This window comes from Leptopilina heterotoma, unplaced genomic scaffold, assembly GCF_015476425.1.
Source record: "Leptopilina heterotoma isolate Lh14 unplaced genomic scaffold, ASM1547642v1 Lhet_42, whole genome shotgun sequence".
Taxonomy (NCBI): Eukaryota; Metazoa; Arthropoda; class Insecta; order Hymenoptera; family Figitidae; genus Leptopilina; species Leptopilina heterotoma.
This window is the reverse complement of record NW_025111078.1, coordinates 1,575,616-1,600,618: the sequence shown is the minus strand read 5'-3', so window position 1 is coordinate 1,600,618 and position 25,003 is coordinate 1,575,616. Positions and strand designations below refer to the sequence as shown.

Genomic DNA, 25,003 nt, shown 5'->3' with positions numbered 1-25,003 from the left:
AAAACTTCCTTTAACTCCCCATAATTATTAATGCAATAATTATTTAATTCATTAAACTTAATTTATTACTATTGAATAATATGTTAATAATTAATTACCTGAAAGATTTTTAAGATGAGTTTGAATTCCGCGGCTATTACGCTAACTGTAGGTCAGCATTTGTTTTTAAATAGAGAAAAAAACTGAAATAGGTGTTCACGGAAAAATGATATTTAACATGTTTATTTGCACGTTCATTTACAGAGACTGGCTTAATATTACAATTTACTGTCGTTTTAAATCGAAGAAATCCTTTTTCAGGTAGTGGTGGTATCCCCAAATGTAGCCACCTTCATTGTAAGGAATCATTGGTATTGTATGTAACAAATAAAAGAAATGCTTCCCCTTTCTTAGAAGGCGTGTCGCTGTAGAAAGACTATTCCTTCTAATGGTTGGACTTCATTAATTGGACCAAACAATTATTGGCTACCATTCATTTAAACAAAGATAAATAAATAGTATGGAAGAGGTCGACCTTGTGTAGTTATATTACTGATGAAGTGAATTACCTGCCAGTAACAGGAGTTCAAAAATTAAAATTAGATAAATAGAAGTATAATTACCTATCTTTCTATTTGGATTATGATTAATTGTAATCATTGTAATTAATTGTATTACACAAATTGTGATTTGTTGCTAATTTAGGTAGGAAGTGAATGTCTCCTGTTTAAATAAATCAAGGTAAAAGAAAATTTAAACAATGATATTATGACGGTTCTTTTAATAATAAATTAAAAGTCATGCAAAATTTAATGAACTATATTCCCTTGTTCGTCAAAAATCTGTTCATTACCAACGAGGTAGTCAGACGCCAGTTAATTTTCTTTTATAAAAATTAACAAAAATTAATATTAAAAATACTATCCAAAAATAATCCAAATTCTTACAATTTTCTCAGAGAAGGTTCCATAGAGAAACAGTTAATTAAAAAGGGAAAATTTAACCTTTGAGATACGACTCTTCTATATCACAAATACACATATACTATATTTATCCCGATATCAGCAATTTTCTCGTCAAATTTCAGGAAGGTAAATTCCAATTGAGTCCAAATGCAGATAATAGTTTTCACAATCCATTTATTATAACATCTTCAAAATAATACTCTGTATCACCGATTTTAATACATTTCCCAGGTCAAAATACAATTTCTTACATCTCAAGAAAAACAGTCTTACTCAAACGACTCTCTATTCAAAACTCTCAACACGTGTGTTCGTTGTCTGCTACATTTTTCGCGAAGCGCCGGTACACACTTGTCAAAAAGGGGAATTTACATTTCTCCCTACGCCTTAAAGTCAAAAGGACTAACGCACTAAACCCAAAATCAAATAATTATTAATTGAAATTATAATAATAAAAAGAAAGTAAATAATGAACATATCGTGACGAAACCACTTCGTCACAATATGGACGAGGGAGGCCCAGTGTACGAGTAGATAAATATGGAGATTCAAAGAACGCGTTCTCATCATGTAACTAAATCAACAACCTGTTAATTACGAATTTCTGTAAGGGATCGTCCATATATTACGTAACACTTTTTGGGGGGAGGGGGGGTCAAGCTGTTTGTTACGATAAGCCAAAAAAATGGCGCTAATGTATGTAACAGCGTGTTACATGGGGGGGAGGGGGGGTCAAAATTTTCAAAAATTAGCGTTACGTAATATATGGACGGCCCCTAAGAGAGATTTATCATTTTCATAGTAAAGACGTCCTCTTCATCTAACAACGTTAAATATTTAAGTGCTGTAATATAATACAAATTTTAATAAACTCTACACATACTGATATAAATTGTTACCATATTTCATGAAACAGGTGGAAAAATATTATTTATTTCCTTGAATTTCTCAAATATTTGTGTATACTTGAAATCTATGTCAGTAGCATGTCTGTTGCTTTTTTTTTTTTACTTCTCTCCGTTTCTTCCCAGTAGTTTAAAAATTCACCACGGTGAGGCACTTACTTTTGCGTGAGTATATGAGAACTACTTTTATGTTGGTAGCAAATCTATGATGCTTTCTGAAAAGAAAAATTTTCTGCATTACAAAATATCGAGGTAGATTATTATTGAACTAAATTTCGTTTGAAAATTGCTCAGAATATTGACAAAGAGATGTTAAATTAATTTTGAATTTCTTGCCTGTTAATTCTGAATATAATCTTTGATGAAACATTCTGAATGTTAGAACAATATGAAAACTAATGAATCCCTTATAGTGAATAATTCGTTTATTGAAACAATGTGAGGAATATTTAAAAACCTTGGAACAAGCGCACATACGACGTATTCATCTCTGTTTGCTTTCAGTTCCATTCTTCGATCACACATCCCCTCAGGTAATAGCAGCCTGTGATTTTACGACCCTCTAGGTTCTTCTATCAGTTCATTGAATATACATAGAATTATATAGTTTGTTTACCATATTTTTTTTAAAAATATACATTTCCGGGATCAATTTTCATATCAAGAACACAACGCATAATAAACAGTAGTATTGCAAGAAATATGAATTTTATATTTCATATTATAGATCTTGATATTCAACTCTGAAATGCGATCTACAGTTATTTCGGTGGAACCATATTCGACATTAGAATTTAATATCCATTCATAAACAAATCAATATTGATATTGAACGTAATATACAAACATGAAAATTTTACAGTCCGGATATTAAATTCTAATATGGATTTAACACTTAAATTTCTTGATCGTTGTTATGGTATAGTAGTCGAAACTTCCTCTCTTCATACCTGGGGAGAATTTACCAACTTGAATTCAGTTTAGAGAAAGTATTATAAAATAGAAAAAAAATACTACAACAGCAGAAAAGTAGGATATTAATCCCACTGTATTTTCTTTTAAATTATTCCTTAAGGAACATTTTGAAAAATTTTTAACAAAAAGGAATTGTCTGTATTCAAATGCACTGTAAAAGCAAAGTCTTAAAATATTTAGAGTGCTTAATTCAGTCGATGTTCCGGATATAAAACATGTACATCATAAACGTTTTTCTTTGCAACTTCAAAAATAGCAAATGGAAGGCAAGTTCAATAAAAATTGTGTACGAGTTTGGATTATATTTTTTTTTTAATAAAATTTCTTTCCTTGGTCAGAATTTTTAATGATTTATGAGTTTATTTTTGTTTTTTTTTCTCGTTTTCAATAAAGTTTGATTCTAAAATATATGTGCCATCACCCTTGTATATTTCATATGCCAGGCACCTGTTTTGCATGAATGTTTTGCTCAAAAGTTGAACCCTGACCTATTCCGTTAAGGCTGGGTGTTTCACTTGAAATATTCACGGTCTCTACCCCCGATATGCCAAGTCCAATGCACGCAACTGACCACTACACAATTCTGCTCACCAGGATATGCCCACAACTCTAATTTCTCCTCCGATATGTACATGCGATCACAAAAAAATAAAAGGGGGCAAGAAAATGGTGAAATAGGGGGAAAAAGAAAAAAGGAGAAAAAGAATAAAAACTCTGGCACTGAGAACGCTTGGAAAACCTGGATTAAAGGACAAAGCGAGCACTGTGTGTATACTTACTGGATAAAATCCTTTTCGCTCTTAAAAATAAAGCACTCGGAATCGTGAGAAAAATACTTAAATTTATATAATCGAAAATACGACTTATCCTTGAATTAAGTAAATAAAGTGTTACTTCGCAGAAATTGTTGCAAGTCGAAAAATTTATTTTTACTTCGAATTTAAAAATTAAAACATAAAAATACTTTTTTTTGCCATAAACTCTGATACATCAAACATGATAGATTTTTCGTATCACGAATTGTTAGCGTAACTAAAAGTATTTATGGAATTTAAAAGAAATCTATATTCTCCGAAATTTGTTCGACATTTCGTTATTTGACGGATGATTCTATTCAAAGGCATTAATTAAACTAATTGCCTATCGGAAAAATAACAAGAAATATGTTCAATATTATTTGCGTGATAAAAGGTGTGCTTGCAGGCAGCATTCCGATTATGCAATACAAATTATTTATCTTTGTGATAGTAATTGAAAATATTTTAATTAACGTATTAAAAATTAAAATAGAATATTAAAAAGAGAAGAGCACATACCGTGAAGAGGCCTGGCTCCCCCACTTTGTCGATTTCTTACCCCCCACCAATTTCGTGACTGACCCACCAACCAACCGGGGTATAAATACAGACTTCCGAGCAAACATTGCTCAGTTATGAATTAGTAGTCCTTGAGAGCAGACGTATGGTAAGTTACAATAAAAAGGTTTGTTAAGGTGAAATTCTGAGCTAAATATTTTTCTTACTTTACGAAAATTATATTTTAATTGTACTATTAATTTCAAGAACGTCATCTCCAGCTTTAATTTGCAATAATTTTAAACTCTCAAGAACTGTGTTAACTAAAAGCATGAGATGCTTCTTCACCCGAGTGAAGAGAGAAACCAACATCTCATATAGTAGAGACTTAGAAGCACTAACCGGTGATCCTTTCAAACCACACCAAAGACTCGTCGTCTAGTTGTTTCGTATTATACTTACACTGTATTATACTCTAACTTTCAAAGATCTCACAATCGACTTCCTAAATTCCGTTTTGACATCGAATAAGTAAAAATTTATTTTTTCCCTTTTCTTCAAATACAGCTTTTTAGTGTTTATTTATTTCCAAATTAAAAATAACAGAAAACTTGATAATTTCAAATTAAATATCCATATCACTAAACAGTAAATCTTCCATATGAGAGAAAATTAAAGCAGTGATAAATAATGAATCCCCTATTGCCAATATTCGGTATTAATTAAAAAAAATAAACCTTTCTTTATTAATGAAAGTATTTTTGATTAAATTTAACAGCATAGAAATTAAAAAACCGAAATTATATTTCAACATGGAAATTGGTTCATCTCATCTGATTAAAAAAGAGGAATAGCGTCTATAAAAATGAACATGTTTGGCAGTATTTTTGCGTAATAAGCACTTTAATTTTTTGATTACGAATAAATGTTTCGACGAATTTTGCGAAAGTCGTTTTGTGCTTCTAGACTAGTTTATATTTCAGAGCACACATATGATGAATGCTAAATAAAATGTAGTCAGTAACTGTAAACTTGAAGTTGACACACAAGAGTATATTCTCATCTACTTTATGATTACTCTAGATCTGCTGAAGGCAATACCATATCAGAAACTGATCCCTCAAGTTTGTAATATGAGAGAAATCATTATAAAAAAATTGTTATCAGAAGGTTCGCTGCATATTTATAATACTTCAACCCTCTGCAGTATTTCTCATTATTTCGCATATCGATTTTATAATACAAAAATATAATGTGAAGTATTTTTCATTAAGAATTTAAAAACAGTTACGGGAAATAGGCAAAGCTCTTCAGGACTAATTTTCATAGGAGAATATGTAATGTCAATAAATTTTAATTAATTCGATTGTGTAAATTACAAATCATTTTATATTAAGACTATCCTAACAGTGTGACTCCGTTGTACTTCCCATGAGTTTAAATTATAAAAGAAATAAAGATGATAAATGATTTCCCAAACAAAGTTTCCTGATGATTCTTCAAACCCCAATAATTTCAAGTTTAAAATAAAGATTTCGAATATCATATTTCGAACAATAGATTGAAAATGATGTCGTCATGATTTACTACCATTGTACATGTTTGATAATGTTATTGATTATGCGAGATGCAAAGTAATTTGCGACATTACTTGAATGGCGAAGAGCGGAGCAATCTGTCCGAATTATTCTGCGAGTTTGACAGTCGTGAATACCACAGACAAGGCAGGATGGAAGCTGGTTTGTCTTTGCGGTTACATTCGATCTGTTGTCATTGACAGATGACCGCAATAGCGTCCCCGCAATCACTAAACACACAGCGCCCAAAGCTAAACCTTTGGTCACCAATCTCGATTTCCGCATTTGTGACGACCCCCTTCAACCGACCCCCACACACTTCACTCAACAGACTCCATTCCAACTGAGTCAGTATGTTCTTTAATTACATGATTAAAACCAATTCATTTACAATAAAATTGTCCCACCCACTGTCCTTTTTAATCGAAAATACAATCTTTAATTATTTATTCTTTGGATACTCAATGTTACATTACCCATTTCCCCCTTTTTAAGGTGAAATTCTGAGCTAAATAAATAATAACTTAAAGTTTCTAAAAACAGTATTTGAATGGGAAGAAAAGTTCCTAAATATTTAAAACTCCACTATCAAATTATTACGGTTGCTGACAACTTCCTTTTCGAAAGGAGAAAAAAAAGGTTTAGGAAAAAAAAGCAAGTCTCGAAATGAATCCAAAGTCGCTTCCGAAGAGTAAAAGGCCTCAAGAGAAAACCCAAGAATATTTGATAACATGTTTCCCCTGACGCCCATTGGGTGTGAGGAAACCCACCTCCTAGATATACATATATATGCATATTACGAAACATTCTCCAGATTTACCAGTTGCTATATATGGTCTTTCATATATTTTAACGTTGGTCTATAAACATTGAGGTCAAACGCATGGCAAGCGCGATCAATATATAAAACATTCGCTCACAAATATAGACGCTTCCCATATATATATATATTCATATTTATAAGCGTCATAATTATAACCACATTAATATCAAATTAATAAAATTAATAATTCAAGTCAATTTAATATTTTTAAATGACATAACAAATTTCATTTATCCATTAGTCGTGAATAATCAATTCCGAAATGTTAATTTATAGTATTCTGTGGTCGTGAAAATAAATTCTTATTTTCCACATTCAGAGATGTCAAATATTGACAGTGAAAAATGTTTCGAAGGATATAATCCGTTTTGCGAAAATTGTTCTTTCCCTTTTGAAAAGAAACAATTCTAAAGAAATTCTTTTGTGCAAAAATGTAATAAACGAAGCTTGAAAAATTATATCATAAAAAGGAAGATCAGTATGCTGAGGTGTGACTAAAATTCGGTACATGATAATTTATAATTATTGGCATAATTGACAATTTTCCACTATGACTTTCAATGTCAGCATTTTCCCTTCAACGAATAAGCTCTTGCCGAATAAAACGACAGTCCTACTTTGCTTCGCAAACTTACGGATTAAGCTTAGAAACTGCAGGAATCGTAATTAAAGTTTAACTGCAAGAAATGCCATTGGATAACGATGTTAAATACGGTAACGAAATTGGAAGTTGCTTTAGGTGTAGGAGAAAGTATAGGGGGACAAGTACCGATCGCATTTATCTAGAATCCTCATTCAAGTTAAATCCGTCTTGAAGATTTGCTGCTTCGATTTGTTTGTCAATTTGTAGGAGTTGAGAGGGAAAAAAAAATTACTCAACAAAAAAAAAGATCCAACAGGAAGTAAGAATGACAAATAAAAAGAAAAGAAATAAAGTCCTTTAAGATAGGAAAGAAGAAGTGGATGAAGGAAATGGCGATCCTCGAGCGAATTAACGAGCGATTACGTGGGTTCGCGGAAGGGAGACATTTACTATGCCAATCTAGCCCGACAAGTTCTGATAAGGACACCCGGAACATCACTAGAGAAATAACTGGAAACTATCTCTGGATAGTGGATTCTAGACACTTTGAACAAATGCATATTCACGTGTTTGTAACACAAACGTAGATGTGAAATGGGTCTAAGCGAAATTAGCTAACTTGAGACAGTAACCATACTGAGGAAAGTCATATCACGGCTGAGGAGGTACATTCACACTCTGCTTGAAATACAGGACGTTTCCAAACATTTTCAAGTAATACAAACCAAAATATTGTGTCTTGCTCATGGGTAATTTTAGAACTTTATTAATTCTAGTTCTACACTAGTTCAGTTCTAAACAGTTTACATTGTGAAAACCCGAAGTGTTTCTTTTTAGATCATAAAGGAAGTGAAAAATGAAGTTTCAATTAAAAAGGATGGAAACGTGCAACAAGTGCTTCTGTAGTACCAACCCAGGAGAAGCGAAATTAGAAAACGAAAAAATTGGTTTTATGTGTTGCTCAATTAAGAAAAGGGTAATGGTCGTCAGGTGTCATCGATGTCTGGGATATGGTCATATTGGAACGAATTCCCAAAAGGAGGATAGATCGGCAGCGTGCTTTAAGTGAAGCATTTTAAATTAATTCGATTGTGTAAATTACAAAAATCTTTTTAAATTATGAGTATGTTCATTAAACACAGACTCCGTTGTATTTCCCACTAGAATTCGTCGAAAATTCAACGAATTTACTTCTGAAGAAGAAAACAATTTTAGAGAGATACATCATCAAAGTCACTTAAACAGATTTATCCTTACCTGACTGTGTTCCAAGATCTCCATCTCAGATTTACACTCTATCTGCCAGGATTCATTCTTGCTTGCAGTGAGAATTGCGAACCACCGGACAATTTCCGTCACCCTCCGATTGCCACTCTGAAATCAGGAATGTACATTCGCATTGTAAAGTTCAGAACTGACCAAAGTTATCCGTTGCCGAGACCATACTCACTTGGTAATCGACGTTCATCCCCAGCCGCGAAACTCGAGAATTTTGGGCAGAGTGCTTTTGAAGTCCAAAGGAAGCCAACGAATTCAAGGATATGCGACTAGAGACGAATTAGCTAAGCGAATCAAGTTCGAAGAACTTGAATTCCAAGTCACCTGACACTGCTTCCCGTCCAACTCTCGCATCAAAGGCAAACTGCCTTAGTTTCAAACTAAAAGCATTTTACTCAAAATTAGGCAATGCCAATGATAGTATCCACCTGATAAACCTTCCACTCCTAGACGATCCTTTACACTTTAGATCTAAAAAATAATTGATCCTACAATTATTTACCGATCAATTTTAATAAAAAAAATCCCTCTATTTTACACCTCTTTATATTTTAATTAATTCCAAACACGCGAAATGCGCCAATATTAAAAATTTTTAAAGACGATAAAATCCTTTGAAGTATTTTAACCGCACTATCTTCTGATGTGGTTTTCGAATCATTTTTATATGTATATTATAAAATGTCAAGAAGAGAAAATTTTTTCGATGTATAAAGGGAACTTGCATTTCTCTTCATTTTTTTTATGTGCAGAGCTTCACAAACTATGCCATAGCTTTTTTCCAGAGAGTTGGTTCGTCCAATTAAAGGGTATCAGATTTTGTCCACGGCACGTTCACGAGTAGAAAATGAGCTTTGAAGAACGTCTGTCGGCAACAACGCGAATGCATTCTCTATTTTTCATTTACGGGAGAAGAGTAAAAACTGTCATCCTTGTATACTGCAATTATAAAAATTTTACACAAGATTGACACACGAGTTTTTGTTAAACATACTTCAGGAATATGTATCGTTTATGTATTAAAGTTGTCAACAGTATTTTAACATTTAATACCAAATCCTTTATTCAACTCTTAGTGTACAAAAATATATTATCATCTATATGAATGAATTTTTTCATGTCAGTCGTAACCACAGATTTCCTAAAGAACTTTGTCAAATGATGATGGTAATCATCTTTAGGAAGAGTAAATAAAACAAGATTGTTCTTGACTGTCAATGGAGTCAGACTGTTAAATCAGGAGACTCCTAATATAAAAAGATTTTTGTAATTTACACAATCGAATTAATTCAATTAATTAAAAATGAAGATTGAGAATAAGATGAAGGAGCAATGACCTGGGTTTGCAGCATCTAGCGAACGACCCATCAGACAAAGTAGAAATCCAATACGACTTCCAAGATAATGATAATTGCGTTCAATAATAACCTTTCTAAATTCGACACAATTTGACGAAAGATTTAATACAGTTTTAGCGTTTGGCCAACAATTATGTCGTTCTATTTTTCTCTATCTGTTCCTGCATATCTTTGTTCATCCACAATTATTAAATAACATTTTTAATTAATTTTCAATTTCATTTAAATGCATGAGATTCTTAAATAAAATCTCCACTATCTTTCCCTGGAACTTCATTAAAGTGAGGAAGCTCTATGGTGAACGAGCTATTCGACAGTAATGTGTGGTCTCAGATTCCTGGCGGAATGTTTGCGTCGCGGAGATGGTGACTGCTCTGCGGTTAAACTTGTGGTGGTGGTTCGGACTCGGTCTATATAAATCTCAGGGGTGGCAAAAAAGTTTCAGCAAAGGATAGAGATAGTAGAAGAAGAACAAGAGAGGGATCTGTCATATACATAGATTTCATTTAAAAAATTCGTTTATCTTTCTTTATTTCAGCAGATCACTAAACTATTCCTGAACAATATTCTTATGTCTTGATTTTTAAATTCAATCCTTCGTTGCAATAACTAATTTTCTAGTTAGAACAGAAAAAGTATTTATTCTTCTACATTTTGTAGAAGAATTTATTTTATATTTCTTATCTTTTATAAATATTTATAATTTGTCACGTGTGTTCTTGAAAATTGTGTTAATAATAACATAATTGAGTGCTTCATGTTGTTTTAATCAATTTTTCAATATGCTGTTTTACGATATATATCTTCAGTCAAATATAAACTCGTGTGCACGCTAAGTGCATGATATATAGTGTTAATAATATCTCCCTTTGAGTTTATTTTTTCTTTTTATCGTTTGCTTCTTTCTATGCAGTGTGTTGCTATCTTGCATCCTGCTGCAAGCTCGAGCCGAAGCGAGGGAAGCGTTCAACTTTTAATATGCCTCGTTTCAGCGATTATTCACGCGACATACTGCTGTAGACGTGCTGATATTTCTTATTCAACACAGGCCTTTTGTTTGACAACCAATATGATATAATCACAGTGCACCTTACCCTAACAACATTATGACTATTATTACTTGTAAAACTCATCTAAATGAATGCAAATCAATTTTTAAACAAATGCTTAACAATTTTCAAATTCCACTCATAGTTATAATCGCAATTCTGTTCATAGAAACAAAAACCAATGTTGCTATGATCAGAATTGTTCATGGACCTTTTCGAAATTAATATTTTCTGTCTATCCTTCGAATATAAAAAAAGGGACTAAGGAAAATTTATCATTGATAAAAATAATCCCTCAAAGCTTTCAGAAGGAGGAAATTTTTTCGATTTCTTGGCGTGCTTCTTCTATATTAGTCGTAAACGTACATCATCAGATAATACTATTTTATAAAGGGAGCTACAAGCAAGAACGAATATTTATTACTTTCGGTATTCTGGTGGGAAATCCTCGTACACGCGTGTGGTGATTATATATCGCAAACTTCTATGACACGCGCTTTACAAACATATATCTATACATAAAATATTAATCGAAAAACACCGTATTGGCGTGTAAATAATTAGTTGTCAAGTACTCGGCTTAACCGCAAATTCTACGAAATAAATTTTGAATTCCTATTGGGAAATCTTTCTTTCAAAATTAATTTTCGTTAGCAAGCATTTTGTTATCCTCCTTACTAAAGGATAATAATTTTTAATTAATTCGATTGGGTAAATTACAAAAATCTTTTTAAATTAAGAGTATCCTGTTTAAACAGTACGACTCCGTTGAAGTTTCCATGAGGAACTTAGGATGTTATTGGATTATCCTCCTTATCAAAGGATAATAATTTTTAATTAATTCGATTGGGTAAATTACAAAAACCTTTTTAAATGAAGAGTTGTCCTGATTAAACAGTGTGACTCCGTTGAAGTTCCCTTGAAGAACTTAGAATGTTTCAGCATGACTGTCGCCCCTAATTGACCAACATTTCTTCTGGTGTTCTAATATCAGTCACTGTTTGAATTCCAGGACCAAGTTATTATATTTTCTCTTCAGTGATAATATGAATCTAATGAAATGTATAATGAATAGATAATCTGAAAATTAATAAATTAAAATTGCAAATAGATGGATTTGGAATTTATGAAAATTCTGTGTTCGGTCGGCTTTTCATTAGGTCAATGAAGTGGTCCCTGTAAAACACACTTTCCAGAAGTGAATGTTGAATACTATGAGAAAATGCAGTAAACGTATTCAAATTAGAGCACACCACACGTGCGATCTCCATTTGAGAAAGGTAAATTTGAGAACACACGCTATCTCTATACTGAAAGAGAAAGGAATACGTCTGTAAAGCATGTCACAGAGTGGCAATTCTATTTGGTTTGCCACATGTGTTTGAATATCCAAATGAATCGTAATAATATTTCCTGAATTATTAATTTACCGAAAAGAAAGACTATGGGTACTTAAAATTTATGAAATTTATAAACTTTATAAAATTTATAAACTTTATAAAATTAAAAAAATCCAAATGCTATTTATTAATTGAAATTCGAAATTTGACTTTCATTATATTTTAGCGGAAATGGGAAGACAATTTTTTTTCTTTATACTCTTTAGATCCGCTATTAAGCGGTACAAGTGCAAGGCATCAGTGTCACACCAAGTACTAAGAGGTTCTTTATATATATAGCAAAGCTGTTTTCGTTAATGATGGAAGATTTCAAAACAACCTCCTTTGGTGGTCTGACCTGCCATCTAAAATAACATTTATGATGATTTCCTTTCATGAAAAATATAAGCAGAACACTTTTTTCATAACTCATCGGAATTTTCTTTAAATTTCCAAAATTATACCTTATTTATTTTCTATTAGATTATAATTTATAATTCAAATTCAAAGAAATAAAAATTATAAATATTTGTTGAACTCTAAGAAAACTTTTCCCTAAAAATAGCTAATAAAAAAGTATTTCTAAAAATACTGCAAAGTACAGGAAAAATCAACCAACTAAGACTATCTTTGCAAATTTGATACTTTTCGAAACCGAGACTGCTTTTTCAAGCATAGAATATTTTTCCCATTTGAATAGATTTGAAGTTGAAGAGGTTTGGGAACGAAAATCTCTTCGCGTTGAAAATACTGATATTAAATCCATTCAAATTATTATAAGATACAGGGAAGAGGAAAAAATTTTAAATAATAAATAACAGACGTACCTCTCTCTAATGGATCAATAATCTTTATTATAATAAAATTTCTAATGGAAATAAAAATTCTACAACTAATTCTTCGATAATTATTTCATAATAATTAAGAATGGTAAATGATATAGAACTGACCTGAAGCAATAGCAAAAGATTAATTTCAATTTTTAGGATGTAGTGCCATCTCTTTAAAACTTTGAGAAACTGAGAATCAGATTGAAATCAACGGATAATCCTTTGGTCGGTAACGAAATTTCAAAGTTTAAATAAAAAAGAATAAATAATAAATACAAAAGAGTAAAAAATGAAATATTGTAAAGTTGAGGTAAATTTTGATACTGATACTTTACTATAAAATTTGATTTCATAATTATTTAATGTCTAAGTGATATAATTTTCAGTAAGTGTATACATTACAGTTAAATGAGAGCTCACGCAATATTTCCTCATATAAATTAATTTTGCTTTTGGAAATGATAATTGAAACAAATACCACCTCGAGGAGCTGCCGTGAGATTATTCTCATTACCATTACGAAACTCGAACTCTCGGCGCAAGCTGTAAGCTACACAGGATGTTTCATGATGCGACCCTTATAATCTGAATCGCGTCTACGTCCCCCCCCCCCCACCGAAATGCAAATGTGTTCGTAAACACAATTTTGGTTGCCTTATCCGCTTGAGATACCAAAATAACATCAAACAACATTGATTCAAGTCCACACTTAATTATTTTTTATTTACTTTTGTTCGCAATTACAACCCACCTGAATGTAAGTTTCATTCGTTTATTATATTTATAATTTTTTTCCATCATAATAAGTACAAATCCAATGACCAGCTTTCTATGTGAACTGATCGATGATGATTTTTCTATGTTAGCAATTTTCTTAAAACTTTTTTTCCTTGTAGCAATTAGGGTAAGAAATAAATAAGACGATTTTAAAAATTTCAAATTTGGGTACTAATTTTTATAAATTTAGATAATTCTTCTTGATTTTATTATTTTTGAAAGTTACTTTTTAATTATTTATTTTATAATAATATTTTTACATGGCTTTTCAAATTATTTTTTAATTTTTGAATAGTGAATTCCAGGTTATGATTAGATATGTACAAAAAATACATTTCATAATTTCTTATTCTGTGATTTCTTTTCTATATTTACGTCGCACTGAATGCACCAAAACGCTCCAATTGCTCTGATAATGCCACAATTTTCTCATCTGAACAGTTTTCATCCAACGATAAGGTAAAATAGGCGTACAGAAGATTAGAGACAAAAGCACTTCGAACTTCTGTCAGTGAAGGGGAATTTCTTTCGTTCTCAAGATATCCACTTTTCACAGCATCCAGATATCGAGTGAAAATATCGTCAATGTCACCCATTTCTTTAGACAAATTTTCAAAAATAATACAAGCTAAATCCATACCAATAGAACTGTATTTTATCGTATGCCAACGAATAGCCTTTACATCGACTGCAATTCCATTTTCATATCTGAATAGTAAATTTTGTCCACTGAAATTCCCGTGGCAGAGAATTTTTTGTTCCCTAATAATTGACGATTTTAAATAATCGACAACATCATTATCACCCAATGTATTCAGAATCTTTGCTAAAATTTTCGAATCTACCAGACTTTTTATTCTGAAAAAGAAAAAATTGATCAGAAAAATAGAATTATTTGAAAGAATAAAAATTTATTGTATAATCCAAACCTGGAGAATCCTTTCTCGAAATCTTGATTCGTTTCCATAATTTGTAATGTCGTGAAATTATTTAACGACGTATTCTTCTCTTTCACATACTTTAGAATGCCTTCATGAAAAAGGCCAATTGCACGAGCGCATAAATTTAATTCTTGAAAATTCAATTTTTCAATTTTCAGAAAATTTTGCGTTGATAAATCTTCAAGGACAAGAACAGGTCGACCATATTTACCCATACTGACAGCATAACATTTTGGAATAATTTTCAAATTGTTCACACTTTTACGAATCAAGTGACTATTGTAAAATATTTCCTCATTTAAAAACCAATTGTAAGTCACATCATTCACTGTAACTGCAAGTAATTTAATGAAGAGGGGAAAATTTTTTGGTTCACCGGAAAATTTCACTACAACATCAACTAAATAATGAGATTCATCATTATTCGTTGGTTTTGTATTTGGAATTTTAACGCTGGCCGAGTCGTATTCGACAAATTCTCTTGAACCCACATCACAAAAACATCTTTCGTACACCAATTCTGGTAGAAGGTGATTTTTAATAAAAATTATATCTTCTTCTGTTGAATTCATTCTTATAATTTTCAATAACTTTTGGTTATACTTTATTTATGTTATAAAATTCAAAGAGAAAGAAAGAAAATAATTATATGTTATAAATATACGATTCGAGGAGAATGATAATACTGATACACGCTGCTTGAGAATTGTGAAAGGAAATACTATGTTGTATTCCCCTCCATAAAGATTATAAAAGATCTAGTGAGACATGACATCATTATTATCGAGTTTGCCGTTTATTGACCATTAAAAGTTTGTCGTGCGCCTTTGATGCTATTACATCCAGATAAAAAAAAATGTTTCACTACCATTTCCTCTTCAACCGAATTTGCCCAGATCATTTTTTTTAATAGATACTTTTTTTAATTTCCGTTTGTAATTTTACTGACATAAAAAAATTGAAATTTTAAATTTCGTATTATGTCCTAATTTGTGATATTTTTATGAATCTTTTTAAATGTTGCAATAACCGAAATCCCCTGATTTTTTATTTTCAAAATTTCGTCTGTAAGTAAAATTTGATGCTCTCGCTATGCCTTTTTACATCCGCGAATATCTCTTAAATCCTTCTCCTTTTTATTTAATTTCATTAAAAATATTATTTTTGTACCTTTCATTGATTGTTTCGCAATTATATTTTTTAGTTATTGATGACATTTAATAAATATTTATTCAATAATATTTTGACTCAAAGAAAACGAGTCAGTCATAGACAAACGAAACTATATAGAAGGTCGTTCGTCGACACTTGAAATTGTACCAAAAAAATTTTTGTTTACAATTAAAAAATTTGAAAGTCAACCTTCAAGTAACCTCAAATCTTCATTTAGAACCAAAATTTTAAGTCATTTCTTTTTTTCCTACATCTTTATTAATTTAAAAAAAAATTGGCAAACCGTTCAAAATTAAATATGCAGCCGAGAAAAAATGTGAGAATTGTTTATAATTTATAAAGAAAATTTCCGTTTGTAACAAAAATAAATTAACCGTTTAACTATGTTTACGATTTAATCAAAATGACACAGATTCCAAACTTTTATAACAACGAATTTGCACAAACGAATCAAAATAATTTACAAAATCAGCAAAATCAACAAAAACAGCAAACTGTCCCTCCGCAGTTAATTTCTAATATGAATCCATTTAACGTAAATCAAGCAGGTAGTAAACATTTTAAAAATTCAATAATAAAATTTTCTTTAAAAAAATAATTACGAATTTTCCCTTTTTTGAATTCTGATTATTTAAGGTTCGAGCTATCAGAATAATCCTTTTCAACAATATCAACAAGAATGCTTTGGTGGTCAACAAGTTCCGAGTCAAAATTTAATAACAAATCCTTATCAACAAAATCCGAATACATGTTCCAATGCACAGGGAATGCAAAATCAGAATTATTTTGGATCATTGTCTCAAGGACTTCTCGATCAATTTCGATCCTGCATGAATAGTGCAGCGCCAATTTTTATTTTACCGAATGCTTGCCCAAATCCTGCCCCAACAACGCCTCAATTGCCAAATTCAATTTTAGGACAAAATTTTGGATATCCGATGAATTATCATCATCCATCGATAGGTATATGGAATTTTTTGTAAAATTTTCCGTAATTTGAATAAACCAATCATGGAAAATTGTTGATCGTAAAAAAAACTATTCTTAAAAATTGAATATAAAAATATTACAACTCATTTATTTTGCGATTGTAACTTTTTTATATTTCAACGCATAAAACGAAAATTTTGATTTAAAGTTTAAAAGTTATAACTGACCTTTAAATATTTCCGTCAACTATGAAAAAATATAAGTCAATGAAAAGGAATAGCTCTTTTAAAAGAAAGAGGGAAAAAAATTGGTGGTCAGAAAGTATCAACGTAAAACTAAAAACAAAATATAAAAAAAAAGTATAATGAAAAGTTACGATGTCCTCTAAACATAAAATTCTTCTCTCTTCATTCTTTTATAAAGAATATTTTCTTGTAAAAAGAAACTAAAAAAGGGAAAAATTATTTTTTTGTCATCAAAATAACATATCAAAATCTCTCCAGTATTTTTTATTCAAAAGAATAAATTTAAAAATCTAGTTAAACATTTACTTCCTTCAAATTGATTTTCACTTTAAGTGGTTATATTATAAATTCAAAAGATGTGCGTAGATTAAATTCATTCAAGACCCTCTCTCAGAGGGTGCGAAAAACTTGTAATTCCCGTGAGACAAAATTTTATATGTAATTTATATTCAAAAGTCTCGTAAAAGTTTTCACAGTTTTTGTCGTAATTTTTTTTATAATTCTCTTGACAATAAATAAAAATAAATTTTTCCCAGGTATACCCTACACATCTCCTGTCTGTATTCCTTACGCACTTCCAATTCCCATTTACAACAATCCATCTAATCAAGAACGCAAAAAATGTGAATGTTGTCCAAAAACGGAAATTGTTAATGAAACATTTAAAAATCCAAATATTTTTAACGAATTCGAGGAACATAGATGTAAGGACCCTAAGGATGATACAATTTGTGCCAAGAAACATTGTCCAGCTTCATTGAACCTACAAGCACTTGCGTCACAATTTTTGGCAATTGCAGGAATAATCTCGTGTGCCGCAACAAGATTAATTTTACGAAAAGTTCCCGGATCGAATGTAATTCAAAGTGTTGATGAAACAATCAACAATGCCGTTCTAGCGATAAATCAATTGAACAAAGATAAACTTTTAAGTGAATCGAAGAATGCTCAGCAAATTAATGCTTTGATTAATATTCACATGAATGCGAATCCCCCATCGAATATTATTCCCATTTTAACAATGATTCAGTTGAAAGTTAATTTACTGAAGGCACACGTCGAGCATTTAATAAATAGAAAATTAATGGAGAATCAAGGAATTGGAACCGAAGCAACTGGTAATCTTGATCCTATTGTTCTTGCAATGAAAACTGATTCTGAACTTAGGGAATTTTTGGCTGCTCTTAGAGAGAAAGAATGTCAGGAGAGGGTAAATCTTTGAAGTCCAGACTAATTTTTAATTAATGAATATTAAACTATCTATTCTATTCATTTATTAATATTAAGTGCTAAATATTAATTTTCTTTCTAACAGGTGAATTTTAATTTCGCTCCTTATCATGCTCAACGAGTTTTGGCAGAGAATTATCTGAACAATATCCAGAGAAAAATATCTCAGGTTAGGATATGAAACTTTAGTTCTAACCTAAACAACCTTAACTTAGATTTCCGTTTTTTTGCAAAAAAAAAAACACTTAACCTATACGCTTTTTTATTAACCTTACAAAAATACCCTAACCTATCAAAAATCGCCAATGCCAGGGCTTTTGTTTCCAGTTCCAATTGCCTTTACTGGCTTTATTCCCAGTTCGCTTACTCTTAACCTCAAAATTTTTGACCATGAGTCATTCCATTATATTTCGACTAAAGTCGTTGCTGACTAATTTTAAAAAATTATAATATTTTGCAGGAATGATGTTAAAGATATTAGGATCACCGAACAAAAAGAATTTTTTAAATATTTTTTATATTTATTGTAAAATAAGCATCTAAAGTATATGAAGTCGTAAAAACTGTCACATTTTCATCTATTAGAAAATATTAAAGAAAACACATAATTTACTATAAAAATGTAAAAAAGTTATAAGAATTTATTAAGAAAGAATTGTTTTATTATTATAAATTGATAGAAACAATTATTAATAAGAAATATTAAATAAAAAAGGATTTTTAAGTTCACCTGCCAAATAACCTAATTTTGCAAATTTCATTCACTAAATGTGAGAAAGAGAAATCATTAAATTAAATAATACCTTATGAAATATAAAGTACCTGTGATTAACTTTTAGTTTTTCTTATCACTTTCTTCCTTTTTTCTTCATAAATGTTAAAAAATAAGCAATTAAAACTGGCACTTTGCTTATTTTCACGATTTTAAAATGCAAATAACTTCTGCCCAGAAAAATGAAAAATTACGAAAATTGGGCAATAATTATTTGATCACTAGATACACTCACTGGAAAAAGATTTTCTTTGGTCCCGAAGCTATTTTCCGAATTCATTAACTTTAAACTTTTTACTATTTTTATCAGGTTAATACATGTGTTTTTTAAAGGACGAAGTTAGCTCTTCTTGTTTAATCGTTTTGAACCAACTTCAGTTTTAAAAAAATCACATGTATTAACCTGATAGAAATAGTGAAAAGTTTAAAATTAATTATTTCGGAAAATAGCTTCGGGACCAAAGAAAATCTTTTTCCAGTGAGTGTATTTAGTGATCAAATAATTATTGTCCAATTTTCGTAATTTTTCATTTTTCTGGGCAGAAGTTATTTGCATTTTAAAATCGTGAAAATAAGCAAAGTGCCAGTTTTAATTGCTTATTTTTTAACATTTATGAAGAAAAAAGGAAGAAAGTGATAAGAAAAACTAAAAGTTAATCACAGGTTCTTTATATTTCATAAGGTTTTATTCAATTTAATGATTTCTCTTTCTCACATTTAGTGAATGAAATTTGCAAAATTAGGTTATTTGGCAGGTGAACTTTAAAATCCTTTTTTATTTAATATTTCTTATTAATAATTGTTTCTATCAATTTATAATAATAAAACAATTCATTCTTAATAAATTCTTATAACTTTTTTACATTTTTATAGTAAATTATGTGTTTTCTTTAATATTTTCTAATAGATGAAAATGTGACAGTTTTTACGACTTCATATACTTTAGATGCTTATTTTACAATAAATATAAAAAATATTTAAAAAATTCTTTTTGTTCGGTGATCCTAATATCTTTAACATCATTCCTGCAAAATATTATAATTTTTTAAAATTAGTCAGCAACGACTTTAGTCGAAATATAATGGAATGACTCCCATCCAAACTACTTTTATTCACTCGTATACGTTCATCATTTCACCAATATTCCTTCTTTCATTCCATGCTTTCTCTCTCAACAGCCATATAATTCTTCTTTTTCTCCACGTTCTATCCTCGGCAGTTCTTTTCTCTCTTTCCATGACATCCACTCGCCTCGATAATTCTATTTTCACCTGCATAGACACATTCTCATTTCCTTTAACCTTCTCTTTATTCTCCATTAAACGTTCTTTTAATTCATACATTTTCCTCCACAAATCTTCCTTTTCTTTTATCCACTCCATCTCCCACTTTATCCACATTCTCTGCATACTCTCCAAGCTCTCACTAATTTTCTCTTTTTTTGTTGCGCGTCTTGTGAAAAACCAACGCAAAACAGATGTTTTAACCAGGGTTGGGAAGGTGAATGTTGTTAGTTCGGAACTTATCGTCACGAACTACAGCATTTTGATAGATTCGTCACGACTTTTTAAAACACTTGCCTAACAAGTAAACTAACCTAAAAAATTCCACCAGTTAGAAAAGAACAAAGAAATGCCCATCCTTCTCCAACTAATGAAATTTTTAATCAGTCCACTTGCCACCAGGAGCCTCCAGATGAGGCTTTTAATTCGACACTTTAATTCTGTCAAACAGGTGGAAGACGAAATGAATAGAAGACGTAACAACTCGATTCCAAGAACGTCAATCGTCAATCGGTTGCAGTGTGAGTTTACAAATCCTTGTTGTTATTACAATAGTTCAACATTGAGCGCCTCCCAAAGGTATGGCACTTTCGAAACTTCTCCAACGCAAACACACGATTCTCCCGATCCCTTCATAATTCAAGTACGCAATCCCAAGAGACTTAATTTGAAACCTCACGTCGGAAGTCCCGAGACGACCTATCAACAAACCAATGACACCGAAAATAAAAATTGCTGCGATAAAAATTCAATATTAGAAACTGACGAGGTGACAAAACCTGATGAGACAACTTTGACCACTAGTGTTGATAAAAATAATGAAACAGATTGTGACGAATTGAAAAAATCTCAAAATCGAATAGAGAATTCTGATGACAGTATTCCTTCAAAAGAGTCGAAGGAGGATCAGGAAAAAGGCGAAATAGAAACAAAAACAGAAAAGGAAAATGGCGAACAAAACGTGAATTCAGTGGCAGGAAAAGAAAGTCAAGTCGAAGAGAAAAATTGTCAAGATGGTACAACAGTCAGCGAAGAGTTTCAAAATAAAAAGATAGATGGCGATACTGAAGATGAACAGGAGGATGATATGACTGACATTGAAGAAAGAAAATAAATTTTCTCTTTAGTTATAATATTTATTCACAAATAATAATAATTCTCGAAAAAAATGTAACATATATTCTCAAATGATACAAATTTTTTATTCAAAAGAAATAAAATTACTAATTTCACTTTCTATCTGTCTTTGGTGGCGTCGATGCTTCTTTCTCCTTTGATAACGTTTCCTCTTGTACTTCTTTAAGAGCCTTCAAAATCTCATCAAATCCCTTTTCTAATTCTTCAAAGAATTCCTCTGTTAAAACAATTATTATTTTCAATTATTTTCTGTTTAGGGTAAAATATTATGTTTCATTCACATAAATAAAAAAACAGTACGTACTAATTTCTGCAAGATCACTTAAAGAAATGTCTTCATCAGCGTCATCGTCCTCGTCAGCTTTCTTTGGTTCTGCTGCAACTTCTGCTGCAACTTCTGAAAAAAATATTAATCAAAAAACAATTTTTATTGAATTCTTTATAGAATTATAGAAAATCAACGAACAAATCAACGACTTAATATTAATAATAAAGTTGAATGAAACATTTTATACGAGAGAGAAAATAGGTTAATTTTCTATTGTGGACTCAACCTAATATATTTCGCGGAAACCAGGGTTGGGTAACTAAAATACTAAAATTCGCCAAGAACCTCACTTTTTTTAACATTTTATAAAAGGAATAATTAAAATTAATTACTTTCAATAGTATCTCAACTATTTCAATTGTTTAATTTGCCTTTTAGACTCTCTGATAATTTATACATTTTAAAACGGAAAATTTAGTAGCAAAATCGACAAACCTGCAGGTTTCGCTTCCTCTCCATCAGGGACAGGTAGTGACTTAACATTTTCTGTAAAAAAAATTAAACTGTTAATAACTTAAAATTATCTAGAATATAATTCTAGATCCGGAAAGACTCCTGGTGGAAGGTGGACAAACTAAAAAACTCCATTGGTTAGAAAAAGACAGAGAAATTTTTGTCCTTTTCTTACTAATGGAAGTTTTTAGTTAGTCCACTTGCCACCAGGACACTCACCGGATCTAAATGAATTATCTTAGCAATTATTTATAAAAAAAACACTCTCCATTTTAATTTAATTAAAAAACAGTGCAAATGAAGCAAATTTTTAAAATATTCTTAATTAGATTAAATAAAGTATTTTAAAAAAATCTGTTCGGAAGACCAAAATTAATTAAATATAATAATAATAAAATATAAATAATATAATAAATAAAATTAAATAAATTACATAGGTAATTATAATAAAGAAAATAAAATTAAAAAATAATGTTAAATTAATAAACGGTAGTAAATAGTAAAAAAAAAATTTACTTTAGAAATAGTTCAAAAATAAAAATTTTTCTTAATTTTTAATGAACATACCGGTGCAGACGAAAAGTACAAGACCAAAAAGTAGGAAGACTTTGAAGTTCATGTTTTTTGTGAATTTATTTATTCTTTGCAGACTTAACAAGAGAGACTGATAGTTTTTACTCTCGAGTCTCTCCAGTTATATACTAAATTATTGTAATCGTGTAATCAGCTGAATCATTAATGACCATGAGAAATTTATTGCCTTATGCACATTAATGACAGGTTTACAAGATCTATCAATTATTTGCATTTGCATTGAAACAAAAGTAATTAGGAAATTTTGTTAGAAATTTAATTTAAATATTTAAACTTAATTTTTTTTTATAATGTCTGTTTATAAATTTACACATTTTCAAAATATAAAATAATTAACATTATGAATAAAAAACTATTAATTCTACGAATTGTTGAATTCCGAGAAAATTTCATAATATATTTTTATTTTAAAAAAAATTATTGAGGATAATGAGATATAAACTTCTTTTATAATTGCAAAATATCAATCTTTTGTTGCTTGATTTAGATGTATGTAAATTACTGAATTAGTATTCACACTTGGCGATAATCATTTTGATACTGATAATATATGAAATATTAAATTGAAAAGATTTTTTGACGTTTTGACGAGAAGTTTAATTTATATACTTTTATGTAATCATTGTTATTGTTTTCTCACGATGGGTTATGTGATCGAAAATTAATTTTCATATTATTTTAAATCCTTTGTCCCTACGCTTAACGCGACAAAAACTTATAGGTTATATCGTGGAAATGTTTAGGTTTTTAAAATAAAGATTCATTTTTAATTGAGTTAAAAACAATTTCTGTTAATTATTTACAGTGGAAAATAGTTGAAAAAATTGCTTTTCACAGCAGATTATTAAAAACGAATCTTAAATGAAGCAAAAACTTTCTTAAACATAACCTATAATTTTTTGCCTAACGTCCAGTGTGATATAAAAAGAAAACGTAGGATTTAAAAAAAGGAAAGATAAAAATAGTTGAAGAAAGGTAAAAAAGAAGAAAAAAGATAAAAATTCATATACTATTGAAAACTTATTCTTAGACGTCCTAGAAAAGCGTATAAAATAAAAGTTTCATGTAGTTTTGCGGAAATTATGAAATATCGCCGTCAATTACTTTATTAAAAAACCAACTCTTTGAATTCTTTCGAATAATACATCATTCTTTTAAAAGTGAAAGCTAAACCTGTTTAAACAAAGTGACCGAATAATCATCAAACGGATAAGAATGTTTGTTATTGTAAACACTGCACCTGTAAGGCGGCAACCCGTCGAGCTTAGAAGTGTGTTTTAAAGATCACAAGCATCCTAAAGGTTTGTCAATAGGATTTAATGTTTTTTTTAATGTTTTGCTTCCTCATGAGGAAGCTTTGCATAATTGACGATTTTCAATTTTTCAAAAGAAGGTTATATGGACTCATTTTCATCTAGAACATATGTATATTCAATTATGAGCAAATGTCCAGATGTATGTGTGTGTGTGTGTGTCACAAAAATTGTGAACAAATTATCTCAGACAAATTTTGATGGACTGTAATAAAATTTTGCAGGTTTATTGCAGTCATTATTACCTAAAATTTAACAAATAGATTTTCGAAAATATATACAAAATCATTTTTTATCCAATTTTTTTAAAATTCAGAAAAAAATTTTTTTTGTATTTTTTGAAATAATTTTTTTATTTGTTAATATTTTCATTAATTATTCTCAAAATTACATTCCTAGTGTGATAACTTTTTTGATTTTTGTTCTACAGGAAAGTGTCTAAAGGAAAAGTTGTTTGTTTTTGCCCAAAATTTAAGGACAAAAAGAGAAAAACATTTTTTATTGAACTTTTGGAAAGATACCAAAGTTTAAAAATTTCATGGACAAGAAATAACACTTTTTTGTCCATTTTATGGGAAAAGTGTGATAACTTTTTTGATTTTTGTTCTACAGAAAAGTGTCTAAAGGAAAAGTTGTTTGTATTTGCCCAAAATTCAAGGACAAAAAGAGAAAAATATATTTTATTAAAATTTAGAAAAGATACCAATGTTTAAAAATTTCATGGACAAGAAATCACACTTCTTGTCCATTTTATGGGAAAGGTGTGATAACTTTTTTGATTTTTGTTCTACAGGAAAGTGTCTAAAGGAAAAGTTGTTTATTTTTGCCCAA

At 30.1% G+C, this 25,003-nt stretch overlaps 3 protein-coding genes across 4 annotated transcripts; 1 reads left to right on the top strand and 2 right to left on the bottom strand.

The window, feature by feature from the left end:
* Nucleotides 1-13,982: 13,982 nt before the first annotated feature.
* Nucleotides 13,983-15,558, bottom strand: LOC122506426. The gene is made up of 2 exons (XM_043618591.1): nucleotides 14,703-15,558; nucleotides 13,983-14,631 (listed from the first exon to the last, which is right to left on the bottom strand). The coding sequence occupies exons 1-2, from the start codon at nucleotides 15,284-15,286 to the stop codon at nucleotides 14,145-14,147; spliced, it is 1,071 nt and encodes a 356-aa protein (XP_043474526.1). The 5' UTR covers nucleotides 15,287-15,558; the 3' UTR covers nucleotides 13,983-14,144.
* Nucleotides 15,559-16,290: 732 nt separating this feature from the next.
* LOC122506525 lies at nucleotides 16,291-21,517 on the top strand. Its single transcript, XM_043618759.1, has 5 exons — nucleotides 16,291-16,435; nucleotides 16,524-16,850; nucleotides 17,599-18,272; nucleotides 18,378-18,461; nucleotides 20,799-21,517. The coding sequence occupies exons 1-5, from the start codon at nucleotides 16,291-16,293 to the stop codon at nucleotides 21,459-21,461; spliced, it is 1,893 nt and encodes a 630-aa protein (XP_043474694.1). The 3' UTR covers nucleotides 21,462-21,517.
* LOC122506559 lies at nucleotides 21,463-22,987 on the bottom strand. Of its 2 annotated transcripts, none has more exons than XM_043618819.1 (4): nucleotides 22,833-22,987; nucleotides 22,248-22,298; nucleotides 21,789-21,869; nucleotides 21,463-21,701 (listed from the first exon to the last, which is right to left on the bottom strand). In XM_043618819.1, exons 1-4 carry the CDS (start codon nucleotides 22,882-22,884, stop codon nucleotides 21,577-21,579), a joined length of 309 nt encoding a protein of 102 aa, XP_043474754.1. In that variant the 5' UTR covers nucleotides 22,885-22,987; the 3' UTR covers nucleotides 21,463-21,576. The 2 variants fall into 2 exon arrangements, with proteins under 2 accessions (XP_043474754.1, XP_043474752.1); XM_043618817.1 differs by having other exon boundaries at nucleotides 21,789-21,881; nucleotides 22,833-22,980.
* Between the last annotated feature and the right edge of the window lie 2,016 nt (nucleotides 22,988-25,003).

What these genes read in the sequence shown, in the direction of transcription:
- LOC122506426 (XM_043618591.1), bottom strand. Translation starts at nt 15,286, where the DNA reads ATGAATTCAACAGAAGAAGATATAATTTTTATTAAAAATCACCTTCTA. An exon ending in TTCGAGAAAGGATTCTCCAG is followed by an intron (nt 14,632 to 14,702) that starts GTTTGGATTATA and finishes TTTCTTTTTCAG; the next exon opens with AATAAAAAGTCTGGTAGATT.
- LOC122506525 (XM_043618759.1), top strand. Translation starts at nt 16,291, where the DNA reads ATGACACAGATTCCAAACTTTTATAACAACGAATTTGCACAAACGAAT. An exon ending in ATTTAACGTAAATCAAGCAG is followed by an intron (nt 16,436 to 16,523) that starts GTAGTAAACATT and finishes TGATTATTTAAG; the next exon opens with GTTCGAGCTATCAGAATAAT. An exon ending in TCCAGAGAAAAATATCTCAG is followed by an intron (nt 18,462 to 20,798) that starts GTTAGGATATGA and finishes TCTGTCAAACAG; the next exon opens with GTGGAAGACGAAATGAATAG.
- LOC122506559 (XM_043618817.1), bottom strand. Translation starts at nt 22,884, where the DNA reads ATGAACTTCAAAGTCTTCCTACTTTTTGGTCTTGTACTTTTCGTCTGC. An exon ending in TGTACTTTTCGTCTGCACCG is followed by an intron (nt 22,299 to 22,832) that starts GTATGTTCATTA and finishes TTTTTTTTACAG; the next exon opens with AAAATGTTAAGTCACTACCT. An exon ending in AGAGGAAGCGAAACCTGCAG is followed by an intron (nt 21,882 to 22,247) that starts GTTTGTCGATTT and finishes TATTTTTTTCAG; the next exon opens with AAGTTGCAGCAGAAGTTGCA.